The sequence below is a fragment of the Lolium rigidum genome, chromosome 7 (assembly GCF_022539505.1).
Source record: "Lolium rigidum isolate FL_2022 chromosome 7, APGP_CSIRO_Lrig_0.1, whole genome shotgun sequence".
In the NCBI taxonomy this organism is placed as follows: domain Eukaryota; kingdom Viridiplantae; phylum Streptophyta; class Magnoliopsida; order Poales; family Poaceae; genus Lolium; species Lolium rigidum.
In genome coordinates, this window is record NC_061514.1 from 77,704,484 (window position 1) to 77,729,127 (window position 24,644).

General features: G+C 44.9%; 2 protein-coding genes across 2 annotated transcripts in view; both read left to right on the top strand.

Moving 5' to 3' along the window:
- The first annotated feature begins 4,594 nt into the window (after positions 1–4,594).
- On the top strand, positions 4,595–9,250 carry LOC124671567 (probable inactive beta-glucosidase 14). The gene is made up of 12 exons (XM_047207926.1): positions 4,595–4,741; positions 5,666–5,732; positions 6,120–6,178; positions 6,563–6,638; positions 6,739–6,813; positions 6,893–6,980; positions 7,065–7,317; positions 7,446–7,561; positions 7,831–8,083; positions 8,182–8,284; positions 8,549–8,657; positions 8,961–9,250. The coding sequence occupies exons 1-12, from the start codon at positions 4,595–4,597 to the stop codon at positions 9,178–9,180; spliced, it is 1,566 nt and encodes a 521-aa protein (XP_047063882.1). The 3' UTR covers positions 9,181–9,250.
- A 3,181-nt stretch (positions 9,251–12,431) lies between these two features.
- The window catches only part of LOC124671568 (probable inactive beta-glucosidase 14), a 31,479-nt gene continuing 19,266 nt past the window's right edge, over positions 12,432–24,644 (top strand). The window contains exons 1-2 of the mRNA XM_047207927.1: positions 12,432–12,439; positions 12,682–12,811. Coding sequence (XP_047063883.1) covers positions 12,432–12,439; positions 12,682–12,811 — 138 coding nt within the window. The remainder of the gene's footprint in view (positions 12,440–12,681; positions 12,812–24,644) is intronic.

Consider the following 24,644-nt stretch of genomic DNA (forward strand, 5'->3'; position numbering starts at 1 on the left):
AATGTATATAAAAATTACTTAGTCAATTCATTATTTTGCTGTATAAGATGCTCCAGCTCCAATAATTCACATCATATCGACAGTTAAAGAAAAACAATCACATGCTGCATGTATGCAATGGATAGCCCAAGTAATTATTATTTAATGATAATAAGTAATACTCCCTCCATTTCTATAAATAAGGTGCACGTGTTTTTCAAAATTTAACTTTGACAAAAAATAGTCAGCAAATAATGATTATTTGAATCCAACGTTGCCGTTTTTGAGTAACATAATCAATTGGTGGGAATAAACGTTGAACAATCTAAATAAAAATATAACAAATAATCATTATTTGCTGACTTTTTTCACATCATTGACCATGATGGTCAGTCATGACCAAACCCGAATCCGAATTATTGGGTACCCGAATTTGTCGGGTAGAAAGACGAGCAAGTATATTTCGATCTTCATTTTTTTATGACTGAATTCTAAATAGACCGAAATACAAAAACCGAATTGTCGGTCAGGTACCGAATGCCCACCCCTACCTGTAGCCTCTCTTTGCATGATGATTTTGGTAAATTATCAAGAATATTAGTGAAATCATTGATTTTGAATACATTGCCATTTGATCCCCAAGAACTTCCAAAAACTTATCTGCATTAGTCCGCACTCCTGTTAAAGACCCGCACTTTACATACTCATAATAATTACCTATATAAAAGTCATAGGATTTTGCTGAAACCATATCATTTTGATTAGTGTTCACTTCCTCTAATTTTACTGTAGATGGCAGCTCCCCTAATTATCGGCCACCTTCTAGTTGCCATCCTTCTATGGCTCTAGGTTGTTGTCTGTTCCCACGATTTATTCATGGGGGCTCGTTTTAAGAAGTTGGACACCGCTTGTGTGGGTATTGGATAGGCACACCACCAATCTCGAACATCCCCGTGCTCCTTCCCTTCTCACATTCCATTTCTTCCCAGTGAATAGCCATAGGGATAACCTGCAAGAAAAGTTGAGACTTTGGTTTCTTAAACACAACTTCATTTTGCACATTCCGAATAGCCCATACAATAACGCAAACGCCCATTCTAATGTTGACTAAATCCTTCTTCGCAATACCGCTTAACCAATTAGAGGTTTGTAATATTATAAGGGGGAGACAAACTGAATGTCATAAATATAATGCTCCAAATAATTCTTGCAAGGGGGCATTCAAAAAACAAGTGATGCATAGACTCATCTTTATCACATAAAGCACAAACTTTACAACCTTGCCAATTCCTTTTAGCCAAATTATCTTTGGTTCAAATTTCCTTTCGATGAAGAAACCACATGAAGATCTTAATCTTCAGTGGTACTTTCATTTTCCAAATATATTTCTTGAGGTATCTTGAATTATCATCAAGCAAATCTAGATACATTGATTTAACAGTAAAACTACCTGAGCTAGTTAGACTCCAAACAAAAGTATCTCTATCATCGCTCAACTGTATATGCATGAGGCATTCTACTAACTCTAGCCATTGAGCCCACTTGTTGGGTGTTAGCCTTCTTCAAAAGGTTATATTCAGAGGTCTGTTAGAAAGAATATCAGCCACCAAAACTTTTTTCGACCAGTTATAGCGGCCATAGAATAAAGGGATGGGTATTATTGTGCCAACAGAATATCCCCAAGCCACATATCCTCCCAAAATCTAGTAGTTGCACCGTTTCCTACTTTAAAAGACTCCCCTACTGAAAAAATCTTCTTTGTCTCTCATTAGATCCCAATAACTATTTTTGTACATTTTGAGAAGAGTGGAAGACAATTCTTATGGGCAAAAAAGGATGAGTACACACAAGGAAAATGCTTGGCAAGCTGGGACATGATATGTAAACCAAAGGACCAAGGTGGCCTGGGTGTTCTTAACTTAAGAACCCAAAACAAAGCCCTACTCATGAAGAATCTCTACAAGTTTTATAACCATCACGACATTCCATGGGTAAATCTTATTTGGCAAGCTTATTACTACAACAATAATACCCCCACTTATGCAACAGGAAAGGTTCTTTCTGGTGGAAAGACTGTCTCTCCATGGTTGATGATTTCAGAGACCTGACTTCATGTTCTGTACATAAAGGAAATTCAATATCCCTGTGGTTTGACAAGTGGGATAATAGCAGCAAGAAAGAAACCCAATACCCACGACTACTATCATTTGCTAAGAATGACAGAATAAGCATGCATGAGGCAACTGGATTAGAGAATTTATATGATCTCTTTCATTTACCACTCTCTATTGAAGCTCATCAAGAATTCAGGAGTTTACAATTGGATATAAATGGACTTACCAGCTCAGACCTTTTTTTTTTTTTGAGAAAACGCAATGACATTGCGTTTCATTTCATTGCAAAGAAGGATAGTTTTACAAGATCACAACTCACAAGGGAGGTGTGTTACAAGGCATGGTATGACATAGCTCAGTGGACATCCCAATCTATCGGCGAGCACGGCACGCGGACCTAACGCCCCCGCCCTAGCCCAAATGGTAGCTTCTGCCCGGATCCCGTCGCACGTGCCAGAGACCGAGGGCCTTTCACCCTCGAAGACACAAGCGTTGCGTTGTTTCCAGATCATCCAAGGTAGCAGTAGCGTCATAGTGGCGAGGCCCTTGTGCATTGGCTTAGGCGTGTTCTGTCGCGCGGTGATCCACCAGTCGTTCAAGGAGGACTCATCGACGGGAGGGCTGCAGGTTAGGCGGAGCCAAGCCAGGATTTCGTACCACACTTGCCTCGAGAAAGGGCAGGTTAGCAGGATGTGCTGCATGGTCTCCGGTGCTTGATCGCGAGCAAGCAACGAGGGTGGTGCTGCAGCCCCCGCCGGCGAAGGCGCTCCGCCGTCCAGCGAGCGATCCTTGGCCGCAAGCCAATGGAAGAACTTGACCCGAGGTGGAGCCCAGGTTTTCCAAAGGAGCTTCCAAGAGGCGCAAGCTTTGGAGCCGTGGAACATGGCCAGGTAGCACGATTTCGCCGAGTAAGCACCGTTTGCGGTCCAACGCCAGAGTAGTTGGTTAGGCTGGTTTGTGAGAGGGATGGACTCCACCTGCCTCCACAACAGCAGGTACTGTCCCACCTCACGGATGCCCAGGACACCGTGAATATCACGCGCCCAGCTGTGGGCATGCAGGCCCGCCGATTCGTGGTATTTCAGAGGAAGTGAAGTTTTCTTCTCCACAAAGAAAATTTACAGAGCACTTATTGGTAATCATGAAGTGGCCAAACCAATACTGGATATATGGAAGACATGCAATATTCCGAGGCAAAAAAAATTTGCATGGTTGCTCATGAACAACAGACTGAATACTAAAGATCTCATGTGCAGAAAGAATTTCTTTGTGCAATTCAAAGACTGTGTTTTGTGTGATACTTGTCCAAAGGAAACCCTTATGCATCTTTTCTTTGAATGCTCTTTCAGCCAAAGCTTCTGGTGGGCACTTGGCATTGAGTGGAATTCTGATCTTCAACTCATAAATATGATTTCTGATGCATGCTAGAGATATAAAATGAGCTTCATCATGGAAATAATAATTTCGGGATGCTGGGCTATCTGGGACCAGAGAAATGGCTTAATCTTCAGAGACATTGCTCCGTCTTTCACATCATGTTTTTCTTTTTTTAAATCCATCGGTGTCTCTAATCTTCTTAGGGCTAGACCCAGTTTGAAGGAAGGCATGACTTCCTGGATTGATACCTTGTAAATTGCTGGACTAGTGATCCACACATCGCTTGTACATTTATCACCAATTATAATATAAAAATCGACAAACAGTAGGGTTTTTGCCCTACTGTACCATGTCAAAAAAAAGATGGTGGATCAAATGGTTGTGCTGTCACATGTGACAAAATTTTGGAATGTATATACTTATTGCGTAAAAATTCTTGCCAAACTTCACCTTCATTGATAAGTTTAAATAGCCACTTACTAAGTAAACTTTTGTTTTTATGTGTAGTGTGCTTATGATCATCTTTGTGCTTTTGTGTGCCATTGTGTGAGGGTAAGGTTACCATATTTAAATGTGATGAGAAGAAGCAAACGTTATTTGACCAAAATGGCAACCAAACGCATGTGTTTTGGCTGATCAGAGATGACACGTTTTTTCCATACAGACATTCAAACAAACTAGCACGTAGATACCAACTGATACAACCACCCAGACCACCAAACCACCAAACGATGAGCTTTCTCTAACCCGTGGCTCATATGAAATGCGTTTCTTCTTCCTGATGCGGCTACACAAATCAGGCCTAGGTAACCAAAAACAAACGGTTTCTTCCCTCTGTAGAGTGATAACGCAAATCAGGCATCAGCTACCATACGAATGGGATTGGCTGCCCGACAGACATAGAGCGGGCTTGAGATGTGTGGACCTGATCCCGTAATTAACATGGGCATCGTGGCGCATGTGTCCGTCCCACACGTCCGACCCAATCGAGCCTGACACTGCTGGGGATAGAGGAATTTAAGGGACCGCGAGACGCTATGTATTTCCCGGTGAAGGCGAGGAGCAAGGATTCCCAGGTCAGTCGCCTGAGTTTCGGAGCTGAGACAGTAACTACAGTGTGACGAATGGAGTGCAAGGCGGCGTTGTCCCGGTGGCTTGTGCTGCTCTTCTTCTGGTGTGCCCACCTGCTGCTGCGCTCGTGTTCGTCGGAGATCCATCGCAGCCACTTCCCTCCCAGCTTCCTCTTCGGGACCTCCACTTCTGCTTACCAGGTAGGCAGGTACCCTGCCTCAATTGCTCCTCTTTTCCGGCCGTTTTAGTAGCAATAGCAAACTTCAGTCGTTCTTGCACATGCGGAGCAGCTATGTCTCGCCTAGAATCGGACAGAAGTTGCTCCTGTTACGATCTACGACCAAACGCACCAGTTCAGGTTGCGAGGGGAATAGATACACCAGTTCTTGCCTGAAAAACACAGCATCTCTGAAGAAATGTCGGTGCACATCGACATGCCAACCCAGTATCAAAATTTAATGGGCTGGGTCTGGTCATCCAACTGCCCAACCTTGTTGAGCCTCCCAGGACCCAGCTCGTCTACATTGGGCTTTTCCAACCCAGTCGATGTGGTCCACTCGGAGTCCTCTCTCCGGCGTCTACAGGCTTTGGCTGCTCTGAGAATGTCAATGGGGGACATGACCTAGCCCCTCGCACCACCGCCGACTTCGATGACGGGGTGCCTGTCCTACCACCGTCGTAGGCACCGTGGAGGAGCGCCCGAGCATCCGCTGAAGCCGCGGCCTTCAAGTTGAGTAATTTTTTTTATCCGAATCAAAGCACGGTTTATCTGGATTCTGAAGTTGCCAAAAAAAAATTAGAATGTCACTCGCCTCGCCCTTGAAAATTTGTGGTACGAGGGCGTTGGGCAGATGGCTAGTTGGATGTGGCTGTACATGAGCGGGAGGATGGTCTCAAATTTTCAAGCGATGCCCAATATTTAACTGATTTTAACAACGGAATGATGCTGATTGCTGCCTTGCTGGGTGAAGCCGAGGAAATTTAGGCGCACGTTTTGGATTTCTGGTCCCGTTTCAAAATTCATGATTCGCATTGTGGGCTGTGTAGGAGTACATGATACTTCGGCCTCTTTGAGTTCGCCTGAAGTTTGCTGAGAATATAATTTTCAATTTTCCATTATGCAGATTGAAGGCGGATATTTGGAGGGTAAGAAAGGACTAAGCAATTGGGATGTGTTCACTCATAAGCAAGGTGAAGCATGAGAGTTTTTATTCCTGCACAATTTTCAATCTAGACATAGCTCCTTTTTACTTGTTATAATTACTTTCATTTATATGCCTTTGCTTTCGTGTTTACGCTCTTTTTCTCGGCAGTCTGTGTGAAGTCTATGTTGATGGCCAGGTCCGCGTGTGGTGCCCTATGTGGCTGTCATGTTTCATGATGGCCAGTCTTGGGCATGTTTGTAATCTTGGTTTTTGCCCGGTTTTTCTCTAGTTAACTATACAACACTTTCCCTCAAAAAACAAATGCAACACTCTTTTAAATTAATGAGATGAGGCAATGCTTTTACCACTGTTCTTCTAATATGTCTTACTTTCTTGCTTTCTTTCTTACGTTTCTTGTATTCTATCGGTTCAGGTACAATTGAGGATGGAAGCAATGGTGATATTGCTGCTGATCACTACCATCGTTACATGGTATGTTTTCTACAAAATGCAAGGAAATGCTGAGGATGGAAGGTTATCATGTAAATTGTAATGAATACTACTCCCTACGTCCCAATGCATGTGGCGCCATCGTTTTTCATGTTTTAGCTTTGACCACTAACTCGACTAATAGTACTAATACATGTCAATTGTTACAAAAAAAAGTTATATGATTTAAAAATTTCTTGAATACAAATTCAATGGTACATATAACCCATGTTTTTATCTTAAAGTTGATTATCAAACTTAGACCTTGAAAAACATGTGCGCCACTTAAATGGGGATGGATGGAGTACTGAAAAACATTGTTCAATGCATCTCTTTTTGTACTATCCATCTTCTGATTTGTGTGGACTATATTTTTTCCTACTCCAGGAGGACATCGAGCTGATGCATTCCTTGGGTGTCAACTCATATCGATTCTCCATAGCGTGGACAAGAATGCTACCAAGTGAATTTTAACTTCCACAGTCATTTGCTTTCGTCAGGATTGCACTATTTGTTTCTTAGAGTTAAATGTAGATTGTCTCTGAAATTGCTTGTTTCTGCAGGAGGCCGATTCGGAGATCTAAATCCAGATGGTGTGGCATTCTACAATCAAATTATTGATGCTCTTCTGCAAAAAGGTTTTTAATAAAAAAATTACGTGGTGGGAATATTTTTTGTATGTCGTAAAATGCATTTGTTAATGGCATGCGTAACCAGGCATTCAACCATTTGTTACAATATTTCATTATGACATTCCACATGAACTTGAAGAGCGATATGGTGGATGGCTGAGTCCAGCAATCCAGTATGTCAATGTCTGTGCCTATTTGTCTATGTTCCTTCTCTGAAAGAAAAATAAAAGCTTATCTAACTTCTATGTCCTATTCAGGAAGGACTTTGGTTACTTTGCAGAAGTGTGCTTCAAGATGTTCGGTGACCGAGTAAAATTCTGGGTTACAATGAATCAGCCTAACTTATTGGCAAAATTCGCTTATATGGATGGATGGTTCCCGCCTAGTCGTTGTTCGAAGCCATTTGGAAATTGTGCCTTTGGAAATTCTTCAAAAGAGCCGTACATAGCCGCTCACAATATGATTCTTTCACACGCAAACGCTGTCAGCATTTACAGAAATAACTATCAGGTACAGATAAGAACTTTCCTGGATAGAAAAGGACAAGGTTACCTTGTCTGTTTTCCATACAAAGTTGTCATCCTAACGCGATCAACTGAAGATTTTTGTTATGGTTTAATATCTGTGTCATTTGGCAGAAGAAACAAGGTGGATATATTGGAATTTCTGTCGGCGCGAGATGGTATGAACCATTGCGAAATACCACGATTGACCTACTAGCAGTTGAGCGGGCAATATCTTTCAATGTTCCATGGTACTATACTATCCTTTAGGATGATAAGTGTGGATACAGATAATTAATATTTCGTCTCCTCATAAATCCACAACATTTGAGGTTCTTAAAAATATAACAAATCAGTCTAATACAAGTAATCCCAAGATTCCGTGCATCTCAATGTAGTGATTTTTGTTTCACTACAGGGATGAAGAGAAACTAGACTCTCTTTTCTGAGCTGGACTTGTTTATTCTCCATTATTTCTTCAGTAGCCCTGTTTTTTTTTACTTTACCTGTTTTTTTATAGCTTTCTAGATCCTATGATTCTTGGTGATTATCCTCCAGAGATGCACGAAATCTTGGGTCCAAACCTACCTGAGTTCACCATAAAGCAGCGGAAGAAACTACGTGAAACAAAATTGGACTTCATTGGACTAAATCATTACTCAACATATTATGTGAAAGACTGCATCTTTTCTTCATGTGCACTGGACCCTATCGATGGGGATGCGCTAGCGGTTAGTTCTGTAGAAAGAGATGGGGTGCTTATAGGGAAAGAGGTAATTATAAGACTGGTAACTACCAAATCATGTTAAGTTGGACTTTAAAACATGATGGAAAGCAAGAGTAAATAGTGATTGCATTCCCACTCATGCAGACAGGAGCGCCATTCTTTTACGATGTTCCACGTGGGATGGAAGAGGTGGTTATGTACTACAAACAAAGATACAATAATACAACAATATATATCACAGAAAATGGTGTGGTCCTCTCTGCCTTTGTCATCTTTTGAAGCTTGAATAATCAGTATTTATCATTTGAGTAGGACACTGCCTATTGGCACATGTCACAAGCTTGTATCTCTATTTGGAAGCAAGTGGAGTATTTGTTTTCGTCTCTCCTTCCAGAATTACATCCAATGCTGCCAGAACTAGTTTTAATGGAGCTTGTCGGTTATTGTGATGTTACAGCCTTACAGAACAATAATTTGTGTAACATAAACACAAGCTAATTCGCATTTTCAGGTTATGCTCAAGCAAGCAATAGCAGCATGAGTGCTAATTATTTCACCAGTGACACGGGAAGAATTGATTATATGAGTGGCTACCTCAAATTTTTAGCCTCAGCCATAAGGTAACGTATGCAACTCTGGACACTCCATGAATAGATTTGGCTGCCAACCATGCATTAGAATACAGGATGGGTTTGAAATATTCTGCACTAATTAACATTCGATAACAAAGCATGGTGTTTTGACATTTTTTTATAGTGCAAAAGAGAATTCAATACAATGCAGGGCCGTCAGCCTCAAATGGTTGATTGACCATAGCCGACGCTCTGTTCTCATCATGTTATAATTTCTGTCGTGGCGCTGCTGTCAAGTTGTTATTTTTTGCTACTCTTGTTGCACTCTCTGAATACCAACCTTTGCTACAGGAAAGGAGCTGATGTACGCGGTTACTTTGTATGGTCCCTTCTCGATGACTTCGAGTGGACGTCTGGATACACGGACAGATTCGGGATCTACCATGTCGACTTCAAGACGCTGCAAAGGACGCCGAAATTATCAGCTCATTGGTACAGGAATTTCCTCAAGGGTTCACTTCTGACAAGAGAATTCCAAAATGGATCTGAACCGCAGCAGTATACTTCTTGAGGCAATGATCCTCGTGCCTGATTACTATGTAAAACATGATGCTTGGCGGACTTCTCGAGTATTACTCTCTTGTTTATCAGCTCGGTACTACATGCTCTTGAATCTGGACTCACAAATTTTTGAACGGATGTATCCAAGTCAAAATCTCCCAAGATTCAGCTTTGTACATTGACTTTGAACTTTATTTTACGTTTGCACTTTTACTATCAGCATAGGGAAGAGAAGATAAAGAGATGGGCAATGAAAAACCCCATGTATCATCTTGCAATAACAGACTTGTAAAATAAGTAGCATTAGTACTTGAGCAGCATCCGCAGACTACAAAAGGTAATTGAGACCAGGAGCCACCCTCGATGGTCATCATTCGAGGGACATGTCAAAATAGAAATATTTTTACTCCCCCCGCCCCCAGTTTGTCATCTGTTGTCGTGACATCTGTTGTCCCATTTAACACAAATTCTGTCTCGTTAACCCATTTACTGAAACTTGCGACAGAGTTTACCTCTTTGACATTTGAAAGCATTTTGATAAGACTGGGTGGGTGGTGTGCCAGGCACCAGTATTTTGTCCTAGGGATTGGTACCACTCATGTGCTTTACTTGATGTTTTCTCTTTCATCGAGAGCATCTTGTGGTATTGTGGATGCTAATAGTTTTTTTTCAATATTCCTGTCAAGTTTACAAAGTTTGACTTTGATTAAACCCAAAAAAAAGTTTGCCATTTGACTAAACCAAGACTCGAGGTAAATAATAATATAGGGACATATATTTGGTGTACATGAGCACTAGTGATCCTTTTTCAGAAAAGTAATTTAAAATCATATTTCTAAGTTACTGAAAAATCTGAAAATAAATCATGATGCAGTTAGTATTGTATCCCAGAAACTTTTAAATTTTCAACTAGAAATAATGCGTATTTTGGGCTGCACAAAAATAACAAATGTATAAATCTGAGTATAGTGATTCAAATCTCCGAAAAGAAATTCCGACTTATTATTTTTGTCTAGCTCAGAAAACAAAATATTTGTAATTGAAATTTTATACGTTAGTGGAATACATCATTAGCTACTTTTAGAATTTTTTTACATAAATTTTTAAAATATAGAAATATAATTTTCAAATTTTTTAATATAATGAGAGCACTGGTGCCCATCATCCAAAGTAACTTTTGGTAGAAGTTTTACTAATAGGGTAACAAAGATATTGTTTGTCATACTTATAGAGTTTGACTTTGACTAAACCCAAAACAAAGTTTGGCATTGACTAAACCCAGAACGCAAGGTAAATAAAAATATGGGGAGTAGACGTTTTACTAATATAATAGGGTAACAAAGATATTGTTTATCAGACGTGGTAGTTGTTGTCACAAACGGCAAATGAAAGTATAAAATGTGAAATGTAAAAGAAGAGGACGAAGAGAAAGAGATATGAGGGTTATCTGCAGAACAATGGCTGTTCAAAATAAAAAAAACAATCGATCCACCCCGTGGAAGGACCAAACGTACGATCTACAGAAGGGAAGTATTTCGACGCCCGCCGCCCCTCCGCCCTCGGGTCGCTCCCCCGCGAGCGACTCCGGGGCGACCAACCCTAACCCTCCTCCACTCCCTCTCCTCCGCCCTCCCCCGTCGCCGCCGCCGGCGGAAGCCGTCGGGCAAAGCCCGGACGGTGCCGGCGGCGGGGCCCTCTCTACCCGGCGCGTTCCTCTCCAGGCGGGGCTGGCGGCAGGCGGCGGTGCTCCCTGGCCGGCGGGGTTCCGGCGGCGGCGCGTCTCCCAGGCGGCGCGGCGGCGGGTGGCGACGAGGCGGTGGCGTGGCCCCTTGGCCACGGGACGGCGCGGCGGCTCGGGGCAGCGCCTGCCTGGCCCGGATCCGGGCCCCGCGGGCTCCATCCGGGTCCGGGCGGGCCGGCTCCTTGCCCGGCGGTGGCCCTCGTGACGGACGGAGGGGCGGCCGGAGTTGGGGATGGCGCTGCCGGCGGCGCGTACGCTGCGCATGGAGGCTGGATCTTCACGAGCCCGCTCGGGCTCGGCTGGGCCAGGTGGGCCCGGTGTGATCTGGTCGGCGTCCGCAGGTGGCGGTGGAGGCGGTTCCCTCCGGCGTGGCTGCTGTCGTGCTGTCCCTCGCTCCCGGGTGGCTCATCTTGTTCGTGATGACCCCAGTTCGTTGGTCATGGTGAGACGGCGGTGGTGCCTGCAAGGCCGTGGTGGCGTAAGGTGGTGGGCGGTGAGTGTGGTGGAGCATGATGGAGCGTCCAAGGCGGGACTACGAGGGTCGGGAGAAATCTCTGTCGGTCTCACCGACACCGACGCGGTGACGCCCGCGGGCGCCACCCTTCCTTCTTGAAGGGCGTTGGGTGAAGCCCCGTCTTCCTCGTCCTTGCGCGTACCGGGGGAAACCCTAGGATCACTCCGGGCAGCAGCGGCGTCATCGTCGCATCCCTTCTTGAAGGTGTTGCTTGGTACGCGGGGCTTCCAAGTGCTAGGAATGTGGTGGATATTCTCCGGCGGGCGCAGCGGTTGCGAGGCATTTCCGTTTTCGTCGATCCGACCTTTTCGGCATTATTTTCTCTTATCTTTCTTTTGTGTTTTCTTTTGGGCGTGCTTGTGCTGTTTGCCCCAGCCATGGATCCTGTTGTCTTGGTCGTGTGCTATATTAATATAGCGGGGCGAAAGCCTAATTCGAGGAGGAAGGACCAAACGTACGCTTAGTTAACCTGGACCGGAGGACCCGATCAGCTGCCATGACCATGATGCCGAATGGGACTGGCTGCCCGATACTACAGACACAGACCCGGCCCCACCATGCTGGACCTGATCTCGTAATTAGCATGGACATCGGGGATTCGTGGAGCATGTTGTCCGGTTGATTCCGCGCGAGTTCCACGCGTCCAACTCTATCGCGCGGCACTGCAGAATTATAATCGCCTCGCACCGGCAGAATTCTCCAGAGTTTACTACTACCTTCCGAGTAGTTCACACCTGAGAGTTGAGACTAAAAGCAGACCTGGCCATGGGCAGCCCGGCCCAAGCGGCCCGGCCCGACCCGGCCCGAAAAACTCGGACCTGGGCTGAGAAATGCTGGCCCGACACCCGGGTCGGGTCGGGCCTGGGTAGCCCGAAAACTAAGTTTAACACTACGACCCGGCCCGCGGCCCGACGGCCCGGTGGGCTTGGTGGGTTTTTGGTCGGGCCGGGCCGGGCTTGGGCTGAATTTTTTGCCTCGGGCTGGCTCGCCCGGCCCGGCCCGACACATGCCCAGGTATACTTGAGAGAGCTGGAGACATGGCGCCTAGCCAAGCTTTTTCGTGGCACTCTCTTTGTTTTTCTTGATCCGATCGTTGTACCGTGGCAGCACGGAGAGTAGGCATGTGTTTGGGAAGCTATCCTGTGGTAGCACAAATTTTGCCATCTTAGCATCTTTCTATGTGATTGATACATCTTTCTATGGTGTATTCTCGAAAAAAAAATAGCTGAAGACAGGACGGACTGATGGCCCTACAGGGCGGGCGTCACTGCGGCTTCTCAAAGTTCTCATGCTCTTCAGCTCTTGTCGTCCGCGTCGGCGATCCACCGCAGCCAGTTCCCTCCTCCTCCAGATTTCTTGTTCGGGACCTCCACTTCTGCTTACCAGGTGCACCCCGACTTGCTCTTCTTTTTCCGACATTTAGTAGCAGTAGCAGCAGATTGCAATTGGACACAACCTGCAGTTTTCAAACACACTAGACAGTTGCGTTCATGCCTGGGCGATCCTACAATACTGTTCATCGTATAATCATGTTGTCGGCGACAAGCTGTTTTCTGTTATGTTAGAGCATCTCCAGTCACGTCCCTCAAATTATCCCTCAAAGCGATTTAGGGCCCATCGGACAAAAAAATGTTTCCAGCCGCGTCCCTCAAACCCGATTTTTGTCTAGCGCAGCCCGATACGGTGTCCGGCGCCCCGAGCCCATCCCCGCTACACAGGGGACGCTCCGGGGACTCCGGACACAACGAAAAGCGAGGCGAAGTGTGGCGGGATCGACGCGTCAGCGGCACATGAAAAATTCGTCCACCGCTCCCGCCTAATCGCCCTCTCCTGCCACATCGCGCTTCTCCCGCCGCGCATTTCTGCCATCCCAGCACATTTGACCTATCCCGCCGATTCATTTCTCCCTCCTGCCGTCGCTACGCTGTTCCTCCCGCCGCCACCCTCTCCCCATCCATGGCGCCACCGACTGCCCCCAAAAAATGGCCAAGAAAGCGGCCAAGAAGCCGCCGGGCAATGAGACGAAAGGGGCGAAGGTGCCCTTCACGAAGCATCGGAAGGTGCCGGCTCCGAAGAAGAAGCCGGAAGGCTGGACCGATGATCAGTGGCATTAAGACTGTCTGCACCGGAAGATGTCGACGACGGAGCGGAAAGGACGGAGGGCGGCTCAGCTGGAGAAGAAGACGTTGGTGGCGCACGCGCAACAGCACGCGCTGGCCGGGTGTATCGCTGCCACCAACGCGAGCCCATGGAGTACCACGGTGCCGCCATACATTCCGAGAGTGATGTCCCCGTCGACATCCGGGTTCTACAACGACGGCCCCTCCGCCACTCCCGGGTGCGTGACGCCAAACTTGTCGCTGCGGTACGAGGATGCGCTGCCTCATGGCGGCTTCAACCCAAACGCTATGTTCTACTCCACGACGTACGAACCAGGACCCGGTCCGGAGGGCGCCCCGTTGAAAGTGCATGGAGCCCCCATGTGTGGTTTTGGTAATTAATGACAATCCCTATGGACTAATGTTTGCATTGAGTTATATTTGTAGGAGTTGTCCATAGGCAATGCTTGAACCATATGTTGACTTCAAGATTGTAATAAGAAGCAAATGAAGAAGATCAAGTGTCAAGTATATCTTGAAGATGAAGATGAAGTGAGCTCTCAAGGTTAACTTCAAGACATCAACGAAATGAAGTGCAAGTTCAAGATGAGCCATCTCGGAGAGATCCTTTGTTTGACTCTTGCCATCCATATGGTGATCATGGATATGTGAAGATGCGCCGAAGAAGAAGCTCTCCCATGGTGGATTATGGGGGAGCAATCCATATGGTGATCATGGATATGTGAAGATGCGCCGAAGAAGAAGCTCTCGCATGGTGGATTATGGGGGAGCAATCCACAAGACTTCGTCAAGCAAGCACAATCAAGAAAGGCGTTCCATCTTGTTGCGGTCAAGACCATCATCATCAAGCTCAAGTGGAATGCGCAAGGTTAAGGTTTGCCCTTGATAGGGTTTCTTTCTCACCGGTCTCATGGTGTAGTTGGAGACTGGTTTGTATTTTAGTTACCGTACTATCAAGAGGGCTCTCGAGTGAGTAACTCGATCGTATCCTTCGGAGAGCTCAAACCATTGCATCCTTGCACCATCTTTCTTGGTTGTTATTTGTATCTTATCCATGTGATGTTTTAGAGCTTGTGCTTATTCTCATGACAAGCTCTAGTTCATCGAAAACGGATTTCGTATAGATCGCTTGTTGCGTTTTCAAGTTTGGTGATTTTCTCGGTTTCTCATGTTGAGGTGTTGCACCTCTAAAAATAATAGAAAATCAACCCCCACTATTCGGAGCTACCAATCTTAAGTTTTGGATTTTACAAGGTAGCAGGTCTATTGTAAGAGCAAAGTTTAAACCCCAAGTTTTGTGTGTTTGATGACAACACTTGAGTAATCTCACCGTGTGCCGTGAGTATCATTGTTAGATTTACAAGTGCACGGTGACCTCGCTGGACACGTCAAGATCGGAAGACTGAAGCGTAGTTGATAGGTTTTCTGGTTTTGTGTGTGTTTCGCGAGGTGACATGGCTGGAGAGAAAAAGGGGAGAGAACCAGTTTTAGCCAGGCCGGTACTACCGGTACCTGTAGCGGTAGTACCGCTACCTCTATACGTACTGCCCCACGGTACCGCTCTGAGTTCTGCGCTGAAATTGTCCCACAGTACGAGTTGCGGTACCTCTGCGGTACCAGGAGCGGTAGTACCGCTCACGAGCGGTACTACCGCTCACGAGCGGTAGTACCGCCCTTGGTACCGGTCAGGTACCGTAAACTAGTTACGACAGTACCGCTCTCGTACCGCTCCGGTACCGCTTCGAGTCCAGTAAGGTTTGGACCCTGTTGCGGTATCTCGAGCGGTACCGCGAGCGGTAGTACCGCTCTGCGTCCACGTGGACCAGATGCGGGGAATTCGAACTCAGAGCGGTAGTACCGCTTACCCAAAGAGGTAGTACCGCTTAGGCGAAAACTGGGCATAACGGTTGGATTTGGAGAAGCCTATTTAAGGGCTCCTTCTTCCCCAACACGTTTTTATCTCTCCTCTCTCTCTCTCTCTCTCTCTCTCTCTCTCTCCTTCATTGTTGCTGAGCTTAATCCTTGAGGATCTCCCCAACCGTCCAACCAATCTTGCCCAAATTTTGAGGAGTGGTGGAGGAGACCCCGATCTATAGTTCTACCAAGAGAGATTTCACCAATACTTGCTATTCCTTAGTGGATCTTGGTGGTAGGGTTCCTATTGTGGGACATTGGAGGAAGTGCATCCATGGAGGCTAGCTTGGTGTTGTACTAGCCACATGGGTTGTTGGGAGCCTCCTTGTGGTGTGGAGCTCGCCCCAACCTTGTGAAGGAATCACCGCCTCGACCGGTGCCTTAGTGGAGAAGGGGAGCACCTTCGTGGAGCTCTCTCGAGGAAGAAGGTGAGGCCTTCCTTCGTGGTGTGGCCGTCTAGTCTCTTGTGTGAGACTAGCACCTCCTCAACGCAGACGTACTTCCTATTGTGGAAGGAACTGCGGGAAACAAACCTCGCCTCGTCTCCGCGCCCCGGTTGTCCCGCTCCTTACTCTTACTATCTTGTTGATTCCTTTGCTTGTTGCACTTGTCCTAGGATCATTGTAGGATCACCGCTATCGCTAAAGTTATCACCTTTACCTTCTGTTGCACTAAAAATTGAAAAAGACTAAAACTTGCCGTAGCGCCATTCACCCCCCCCCTCTTGTTCGCTACGATCCATTCAAGTGGTATCAGAGCAAGGTTTTCTTGCTCGGGCTTTACCGCCTAAGAAATGGCCGAACAAGATGCGGGTGTCGCAAATGGGTCACCTTCCCTTGTGCCACCCGCTCCATCATCTCCCGTCGATACCACAACGGCTATGTTGGATGACCTCAAGAAATTGGAGTCATCCATCGTTAACCAAATGAAGGCGATGATGATGGAGTTGCTTGCCCAAAAACCGAACCCTATTGTTGATCCTAAAGCAAGTGCCGAGGATCCCCCACCAAAAGCTAACCCCTTTCCTCTTGTTGATTTTGTCGCGCAAGCGACAAAAGATCCACAAAAGGAAGGGCTTGGGGAGACCGGCACTTCAACCAAGGGGAAGGATGAGACACCGGTTGCGGAACGTCTAGGGGGTTATCATGAGGTGCCACCACCAAGTGATTACACCGTAAATGTTCCAATACCTATGCCACATATCTTGTCGCATGGTTCACCACCGTTACTTGAGTCAAACAACTTTGAAAATTGGCAATTCTTAATGCGTTCTCATGTGCGCAGCGCATCTACCGAGCTTTGGCGTATCATCGAGGATGGCTATTCACCACGAGACCCAAAGAGCTTGACAAGAAGGGAAGTGGTGGATGACCAACTCAACGCCACCGCCATCAACATGATTCACATGGCCATCACGCCCAAGGACCGCGCTCATATCCGCTCGCTCAAGGCCGCCAAGAAATTTTGGGATGGAAACAAATCCCGAAGCACAAGACCAAGAAGATCACGTGATTCTCCAAGAAGTTTCTCCAAGAGCCCAAGGGAGGGGCAAAGGGGAAGAACATGCTACAATTGCGGCGACAAGAATCATTTTGTCGCGGATTGTATGTTTGAGAGAAGAGAAGATCATGGTGGAAGGCTTATCCGCAAGGATAAGTTCAAGTCACTCTCCAAAGGATTCTCCAAGTTCTCCCCCAAGTCCGATGACGACAAGGTCTCCTACACCAAGAAGCCTAGAGCCTTCATCATTCGAGAAGAGTACTCCTCCGATGAGGATGATGAACGTGGGGACAAGAGCTCCAACAAGGAAGGAGAGGGAGTGGCCGCCATCGCCATTACCACTCCCTCTATCTCCCTCTTCGACTCTCCCAACGAGAACCTCGTCACCAACAATGCTCATTGCCTTATGGCAAAGGTATCCACGGAGGTGAAATCCCCCCCAAACCATCATCCTCGACTAATGCCTTATATATTGATGATGCCACTAGTCTCACCGTTAAACGTGAGATTATGGGTTTGGATTCTTTTCTCACTAACATGCAAGGGGATACCAAGACTCATGTTGGGGCTCTCTTGAGTCAACTCGGTGCGGCACAAGACCTTATAAAGGAGAAGGAGAGGTTGGAAAGGGAAGCGGCAAATGAGATTGCCTCTCTCAAATAAGAGCTTGAAGATGAACGAAATCTGCGCATGTCTCTTGAAGCTAGTGTCATCGTCCTTGAAGACTCCAACGAGGCTATTGTTTCTCGACTCACCAAGGATCGAGACCATGCTCTTGATTTGATTGGTGAGCTCAAAAAGAAGATGCTCTCTCTTGAGGAAGCCAACAAAGAGAAAGATGATGAAGACCCCAATTCTTTCCATGACGAGCTTGTTGATCAAGTTGCTTCCTTGAGGAAGCACAATGCTCTTCTCTTGGAGGTCAATGCTTGATGTCTATGGGTGCTTCTATTCTTGTAGACAGTGTTGGGCCTCCAAGAGCAGAGGTTTGTAGAACAGCAGCAAGTTTCCCTTAAGTGGATCACCCAAGGTTTATCGAACTCAGGGAGGAAGAGGTCAAAGATATCCCTCTCATGCAACCCCGCAACCACAAAGCAAGAAGTCTCTTGTGTCCCCAACACACCTAATAGGTGCACTAGTTCGGCGAAGAGATAGTGAAATACAAGTGGTATGAATGAATATGAGCAGTAGTAACGGCGCCGAGAAAAGTGCTTGCTGGCGTGCGGTTGATGGTATTAATATTGCGGGAAGTAAAGATGCAGTAAAACAGTAAACAAGCAGCGATAGCAGTATTTAGGAACAAGGCCTAGGGATCATACTTTCACTAGTGGACACTCTCAACATTGATCACATAACAGAATAAATAGATCACCCTCTTGTTGGATGATGAACACCACTAACTGTGTAGGTTTACACGAACCCTCAATGCCGGAGTTAACAAGCTCCACAATATTCAATGTTCATATTTAAATAACCTTAGAGTGCATAACAGATCAACATAACCAAACCAAGTACTAACATAGCATGCACACTGTCACCTTCACACTACGAAAGGAGGAATAGATCACATCAATACTATCATAGCAATAGTTAACTTCATAATCTACAAGAGATCACAATCATAGCCTACGCCAAGTACTACACGATGCACACACCTGTCACCATTACACCGTGCGGGAGGAATAAACTACTTTAATAACATCACTAGAGTAGCACACAGATAAATTGTGATACAAAACACATTGCAATCATAAAGAGATATAAATAAGCACTTCACTATGCCATTCATAACAGCGAATAAGTATTATGTGAAATATAGCCTAAGAGACCCACACGGTGCACACACTGTCACCTTTACACACGTGGGACAAGGAGTCTCCGGAGATCACATAAGTAAAATCCACTTGACTAGCATAATGACATCTAGATTACAAGCATCATCATATGAATCTCAATCATGTAAGGTAGCTCATGAGATTATTGTATTGAAGTACATAGGAGAGAGATGAACCACATAGCTACCGGTACAGCCCCGAGCCTCGATGGAGAACTACTCCCTCCTCATGGGAGACAGCAGCGTTGATGAAGATGGCGGTGGTGTCGATGGAGAAGCCTTCCGGGGGCACTTCCCCGTCCCGGCGGCGTGCCGTAACAGAGACTCCTGTCCCCCAGATCTTGGCTTCGCGATGGCGGCGGCTCTGGAAGGTTTTCTCTGGTTTCGTCGAACGTGTCGAGGTTTTTAGGTCAGGGACCTTTATATAGGCGAAGAGGCGGAGTCGGAGGGGCGACGAGGCGGTGACACACTAGGGGGGCGCCCCCTAGGGCCGCGCCGGCCTGTCATCTAGGGCCCAGTGGCCCCCCTCTGGCGACTCTCGGGTGTTCTGGACGCTTCGTGGAAAAATAGGATGCTGGGCGTTGATTTCGTCCGATTCCGAGAATATTTCCTTACTAGGATTTCTGGAACCAAAAACAGCAGAAAACAAGCAATCGGCCCTTCGGCATCTCGTCAATAGGTTTAGTTCCGGAAAACGCATAATAATGACATATAATGTGTATAAAACATGTAGATATCATCAATAATGTGGCATGGAACATAAGAAATTATCGATACGTCGGAGACGTATCAGCATCCCTAAGCTTAGTTCCTGCTCGTCCCGAGCAGGTAAACGATAACAAAGATAATTTCTGGAGTGACATGCCATCATAACCTTGATCATACTATTGTAAGCATATGTAATGAATGCAGCGATCAAAACAATGGTAATGACATGAGTAAACAATCGAATCATAAAGCAAAGACTTTTCATGAATAGTACTTCAAGACATGCATCAATAAGTCTTGCATAAGAGTTAACTCATAAAGCAATAAATCAAAGTAAAGGTATTGAAGCAACACAAAGGAAGATTAAGTTTCAGCGGTTGCTTTCAACTTGTAACATGTATATCTCATGGATATTGTCAATGTAGAGTAATATAACAAGTGCAATATGCAAGTATGTAGGAATCAATGCACAGTTCACACAAGTGTTTGCTTCTTGAGGTGGAGAGAAATAGGTGAACTGACTCAACATAAAAGGTAAAAGAATGGTCCTTCAAAGAGGAAAGCATCGATTGCTATATTTGTGCTAGAGCTTTGGTTTTGAAAACATAAAGAGAGCATAAAAGTAAAGTTTTGAGAGGTTTTTGTTGTTGTCAACGAATGGTAGCGGGTACTCTAACCCCCTTGCCAGACAAACCTTCAAAGAGCGGCTCCCATTTTATTTTATTTTTTGGGTGGCACTCCTTCCAACCTTTACTTTCACAAACCATGGCTAACCGAATCCACGGGTGCCTGCCAACGATCTCATACCATGAAGGAGTGCCTTTTTATTTTAGTTTTATTATGATGACACTCCTCCCCACCTTTGCTTTCTCAAGCCATGGCTAACCGAATCCTTCGGGTGCCGTCCAACAATCACATACCATGGAGGAGTGTCTATTTAGGTTAATTAATTTGGGACTGGGAATCCCATTGCCAGCTCTTTATGCAAAATTATTGGATAAGCGGATGAAGCCACTAGTCCATTGGTGAAAGTTGCCCAACAAGAATGAAAGATAAACACCACATACTTCCTCATGAGCTATAAAACATTGACACAAATCAGAGGTGATAAATTTTGAATTGTTTAAAGGTAGCACTCAAGCAATTTACTTTGGAATGGCGGAGAAATACCATGTAGTAGGTAGGTATGGTGGACACAAATGGCATAGTGGTTGGCTCAAGGATTTTGGATGCATGAGAAGTATTCCCTCTCGATACAAGGCTTAGGCTAGCAAGGTTATTTGAAACAAACACAAGGATGAACCGGTGCAGCAAAACTCACATAAAAGACATATTGTGAACATTATAATACTCTACACCGTCTTCCTTGTTGTTCAAAACTCAATACTAGAAATTATCTAGACTTTAGAGAAACCAATTATGCAAACCAAATTTTAGCAAGCTCTATGCATTTCTTCATTAATAGGTGCAAAGTATATGATGCGAGATCTTAAACATGAGCACAACAATTGCCAAGTATCAAATTATTCAAGACATTTTACCAATTACTACATGTAGCATTTTCCGTTTCCAACCATATAACAATTAACCAAGCAGTTTCAACCTTCGCCATGAACATTAAAAGCTAAGAACACATGTGTTCATACGAACCAGCGGAGCGTGTCTCTCTCCCACACAAGCATTTATTCAAACAAAAACAAAAACCAAACAAACAGACGCTCCAAGTAAAGTACATAAGATGTGACCGAATAAAAATATAGTTTCAAGAGAAGGAACCTGATAATTTGTCGATGAAGAAGGGGATGCCTTGGGCATCCCCAAGCTTAGATGCTTGAGTCTTCTTGAAATATGCAGGGATGAACCACGGGGGCATCCCCAAGCTTAGACTCTTCACTCTTCTTGATCATAGTATATCATCCTCCTCTCTTGACCCTTGAAAACTTCCTCCACACCAAACTCGAAACAAACTCATTAGAGGGTTAGTGCATAATAAAAATTCACATGTTCAGAGGTGACACAATCATTCTTAACACTTCTGGACATTTCCCAAAGCTACTGGAAGTTAATGGAACAAAGAAATCCATCCAACACAGCGAAAGAGGCAATGCGAAATAAAAGGCAGAATCTGTCAAAACAGAACAGTCCGTAAAGACGAATTTTAAAATGGCACCAGACTTGCTCAGATGAAAATGCTCAAATTGAATGAAAGTTGCGTACATATCTGAGGATCACGCACGTAAATTGGCAGATTTTTCTGAGCTTCCTACAGAGAATTCAGCCCAGATTCGTGACAGACAGAAATCTGTTTCTACGCAGTAATCCAAATCTAGTATCAACCTTACTATCAAAGACTTTACTTGGCACAACAATGCAATAAAATAAGATAAGGAGAGGTTGCTACAGTAGTAACAACTTCCAAGACACAAATACAAAATAAAAGTACTGTAACAAAATAAACACATGGGTTATCTCCCAAGAAGTTCTTTCTTTATAGCCATTAAGATGGGCTCAGCAGTTTTAATTATGCACTCGCAAGAAATAGTAGTTGAAGCAAAAGAGAGCATCAAGAGGCAAATTCAAAACAAATTTAAGTCTAACATGCTTCCTATGAAAAGGAATCTTGTAAATAAACAAGTTCATGAAGAGCAAAGTAACAAGCATAGGAAGATAGAACAAGTGTAGCTTCAAAAATTTCAGCACATAGAGAGGTGTTTTAGTAACATGAAAATTTCTACAACCATATTTTCCTCTCTCATAATAACTTTCAGTAGCAACATGAGCAAACTCAACAATATAACTATCACATAAAGCATTCTTATCATGAGTCTCATACATAAAATTATTACTCTCCACATAGGCATAATCAATTTTATTAGTTGTAGTGGGAGCAAATTCAACAAAGTAGCTATCATTATTATTCTCATCATCAAATATAGGAGGCATATTGTAATCATAATCAAATTTATCCTCCATAACAAAGTGTACTAAAAGACCAATATCATTATAATCATCATAAATAGGAGGCAAAGTATCATCAAAGTAAATTTTCTTCTCAATGCTTGGGGGACTAAAAATATCATGCTCATCAAAGCCAGCTTCCCCAAGCTTAGAATTTTCCATATCATTAGCAACAATGGTGTTCAAAGCGTTCATACTAATATGTTCCATAGGTTTTTAAATTTTCGTATCAAACCATCCATGTCTTAAATCAGGAAATAGAATAAGAAGCTCATTGTTGTCCATTATGCCTAACTAGTGTAAACAAGAAACAAAAAGATGCAATTGCAGGATCTAAAGGAAATAGCTTCGAGCACACACACAACGGCAACAGTAAAAGTACTTTACCCGGGACCGGAGTATGAGTGCCTTTTACCTTTCCTCCCCGGCAACGGCGCCTGAAAAATAGCTTGATGTCTACGGGTGCTTCTATTCTTGTAGACAGTGTTGGGCTTCCAAGAGCAGAGGTTTGTAGAACAAGCAGCAAGTTTCCCTTAAGTGGATCACCCAAGGTTTATCGAACTCAGGGAGGAAGAGGTCAAAGATATCCCTCTCATGCAACCCTGCAACCACAAAGCAAGAAGTCTCTTGTGTCCTCAACACACCTAATAGGTGCACTAGTTCGGCGAAGAGATAGTGAAATACAAGTGGTATGAATCAATATGAGCAGTAGTACGGCGCCGTAAAAGTGCTTGCTCGGCGTGCGGTTGATGGTATTAATATTGCAGGAAGTAAAGATGCGAAGAAACAAGTAAACAAGCAGACGATATCGGTATTTAGGAACAAGGCCTAGGGATCATACTTTCACTAGTGGACACTCTCAACATTGATCACATAACAGAATAAATAGATAGATGCTAGACTCTACACCCTCTTGTTGGATGATGAACACCACTAACTCGTGTAGGATTACACGAACCCTCAATGCCGGAGTTAACAAGCTCCACAATATTCAATGTTCATATTTAAATAACCTTAGAGTGCATAACAGATCAACATAACCAAACCAAGTACTAACATAGCATGCACACTCGTCACCTTCACACTACGAAAGGAGGAATAGATCACATCAATACTATCATAGCAATAGTTAACTTCATAATCTACAAGAGATCACAATCATAGCCTACGCCAAGTACTACACGATGCACACACTCGTCACCATTACACCGTGCAGGAGGAATAAACTACTTTAATAACATCACTAGAGTAGCACACGGATAAATTGTGATACAAAACACATTGCAATCATAAAGAGATATAAATAAGCACTTCACTATGCCATTCATAACAACGAATAAGTATTCCGTGAAATATAGCCTAAGAGACCCACACGGTGCACACACTCGTCACCTTTACACACGTGGGACAAGGAGTCTCCGGAGATCACATAAGTAAAATCCACTTGACTAGCATAATGACATCTAGATTACAAGCATCATCATATGAATCTCAATCATGTAAGGCAGCTCATGAGATTATTGTATTGAAGTACATAGGAGAGAGATGAACCACATAGCTACCGGTACAGCCCCGAGCCTCGATGGAGAACTACTCCCTCCTCATGGGAGACAAGCAGCGTTGATGAAGATGGCGGTGGTGTCGATGGAGAAGCCTTCCGGGGCACTTCCCGTCCCGGCGGCGTGCCGGAACAGAGAGTCCCGTCCCCCGCATCTTGGCTTCGCGATGGCGGCGGCTCCGGAAGGTTTTCTCTGATTTCGTCGAACGTGTCGAGGTTTTTAGGTCGTGGACCTTTATATAGGCGAAGAGGCGGAGTCGGAGGGGCGACGAGGCGGTGACACACTAGGGGCGCGCCCCCTAGGGCCGCGCCGGCCCGTCATCCGGGGCCCAGTGGCCCCCCTCCGGCGACTCTCGGGTGTTCCGGAAGCTTCGTGGAAAAATAGGATGCTCGGGCGTTGATTTCGTCCGATTCCGAGAATATTTCCTTACTAGGATTTCTGGAACCAAAAACAGCAGAAAACAAGAACTGGCCCTTCGGCATCTCGTCAATAGGTTAGTTCCGGAAAACGCATAATAATGACATATAATGTGTATAAAACATGTAGATATCATCAATAATGTGGCATGGAACATAAGAAATTATCGATACGTCGGAGACGTATCAATGCTCTTCAAGAAGAAGCCT

What these genes read in the sequence shown, in the direction of transcription:
- LOC124671567 (XM_047207926.1), top strand. Translation starts at nt 4,595, where the DNA reads ATGGAGTGCAAGGCGGCGTTGTCCCGGTGGCTTGTGCTGCTCTTCTTC. An exon ending in TTTACAGAAATAACTATCAG is followed by an intron (nt 7,318 to 7,445) that starts GTACAGATAAGA and finishes GTCATTTGGCAG; the next exon opens with AAGAAACAAGGTGGATATAT. An exon ending in ATATCTTTCAATGTTCCATG is followed by an intron (nt 7,562 to 7,830) that starts GTACTATACTAT and finishes GTTTTTTTATAG; the next exon opens with CTTTCTAGATCCTATGATTC.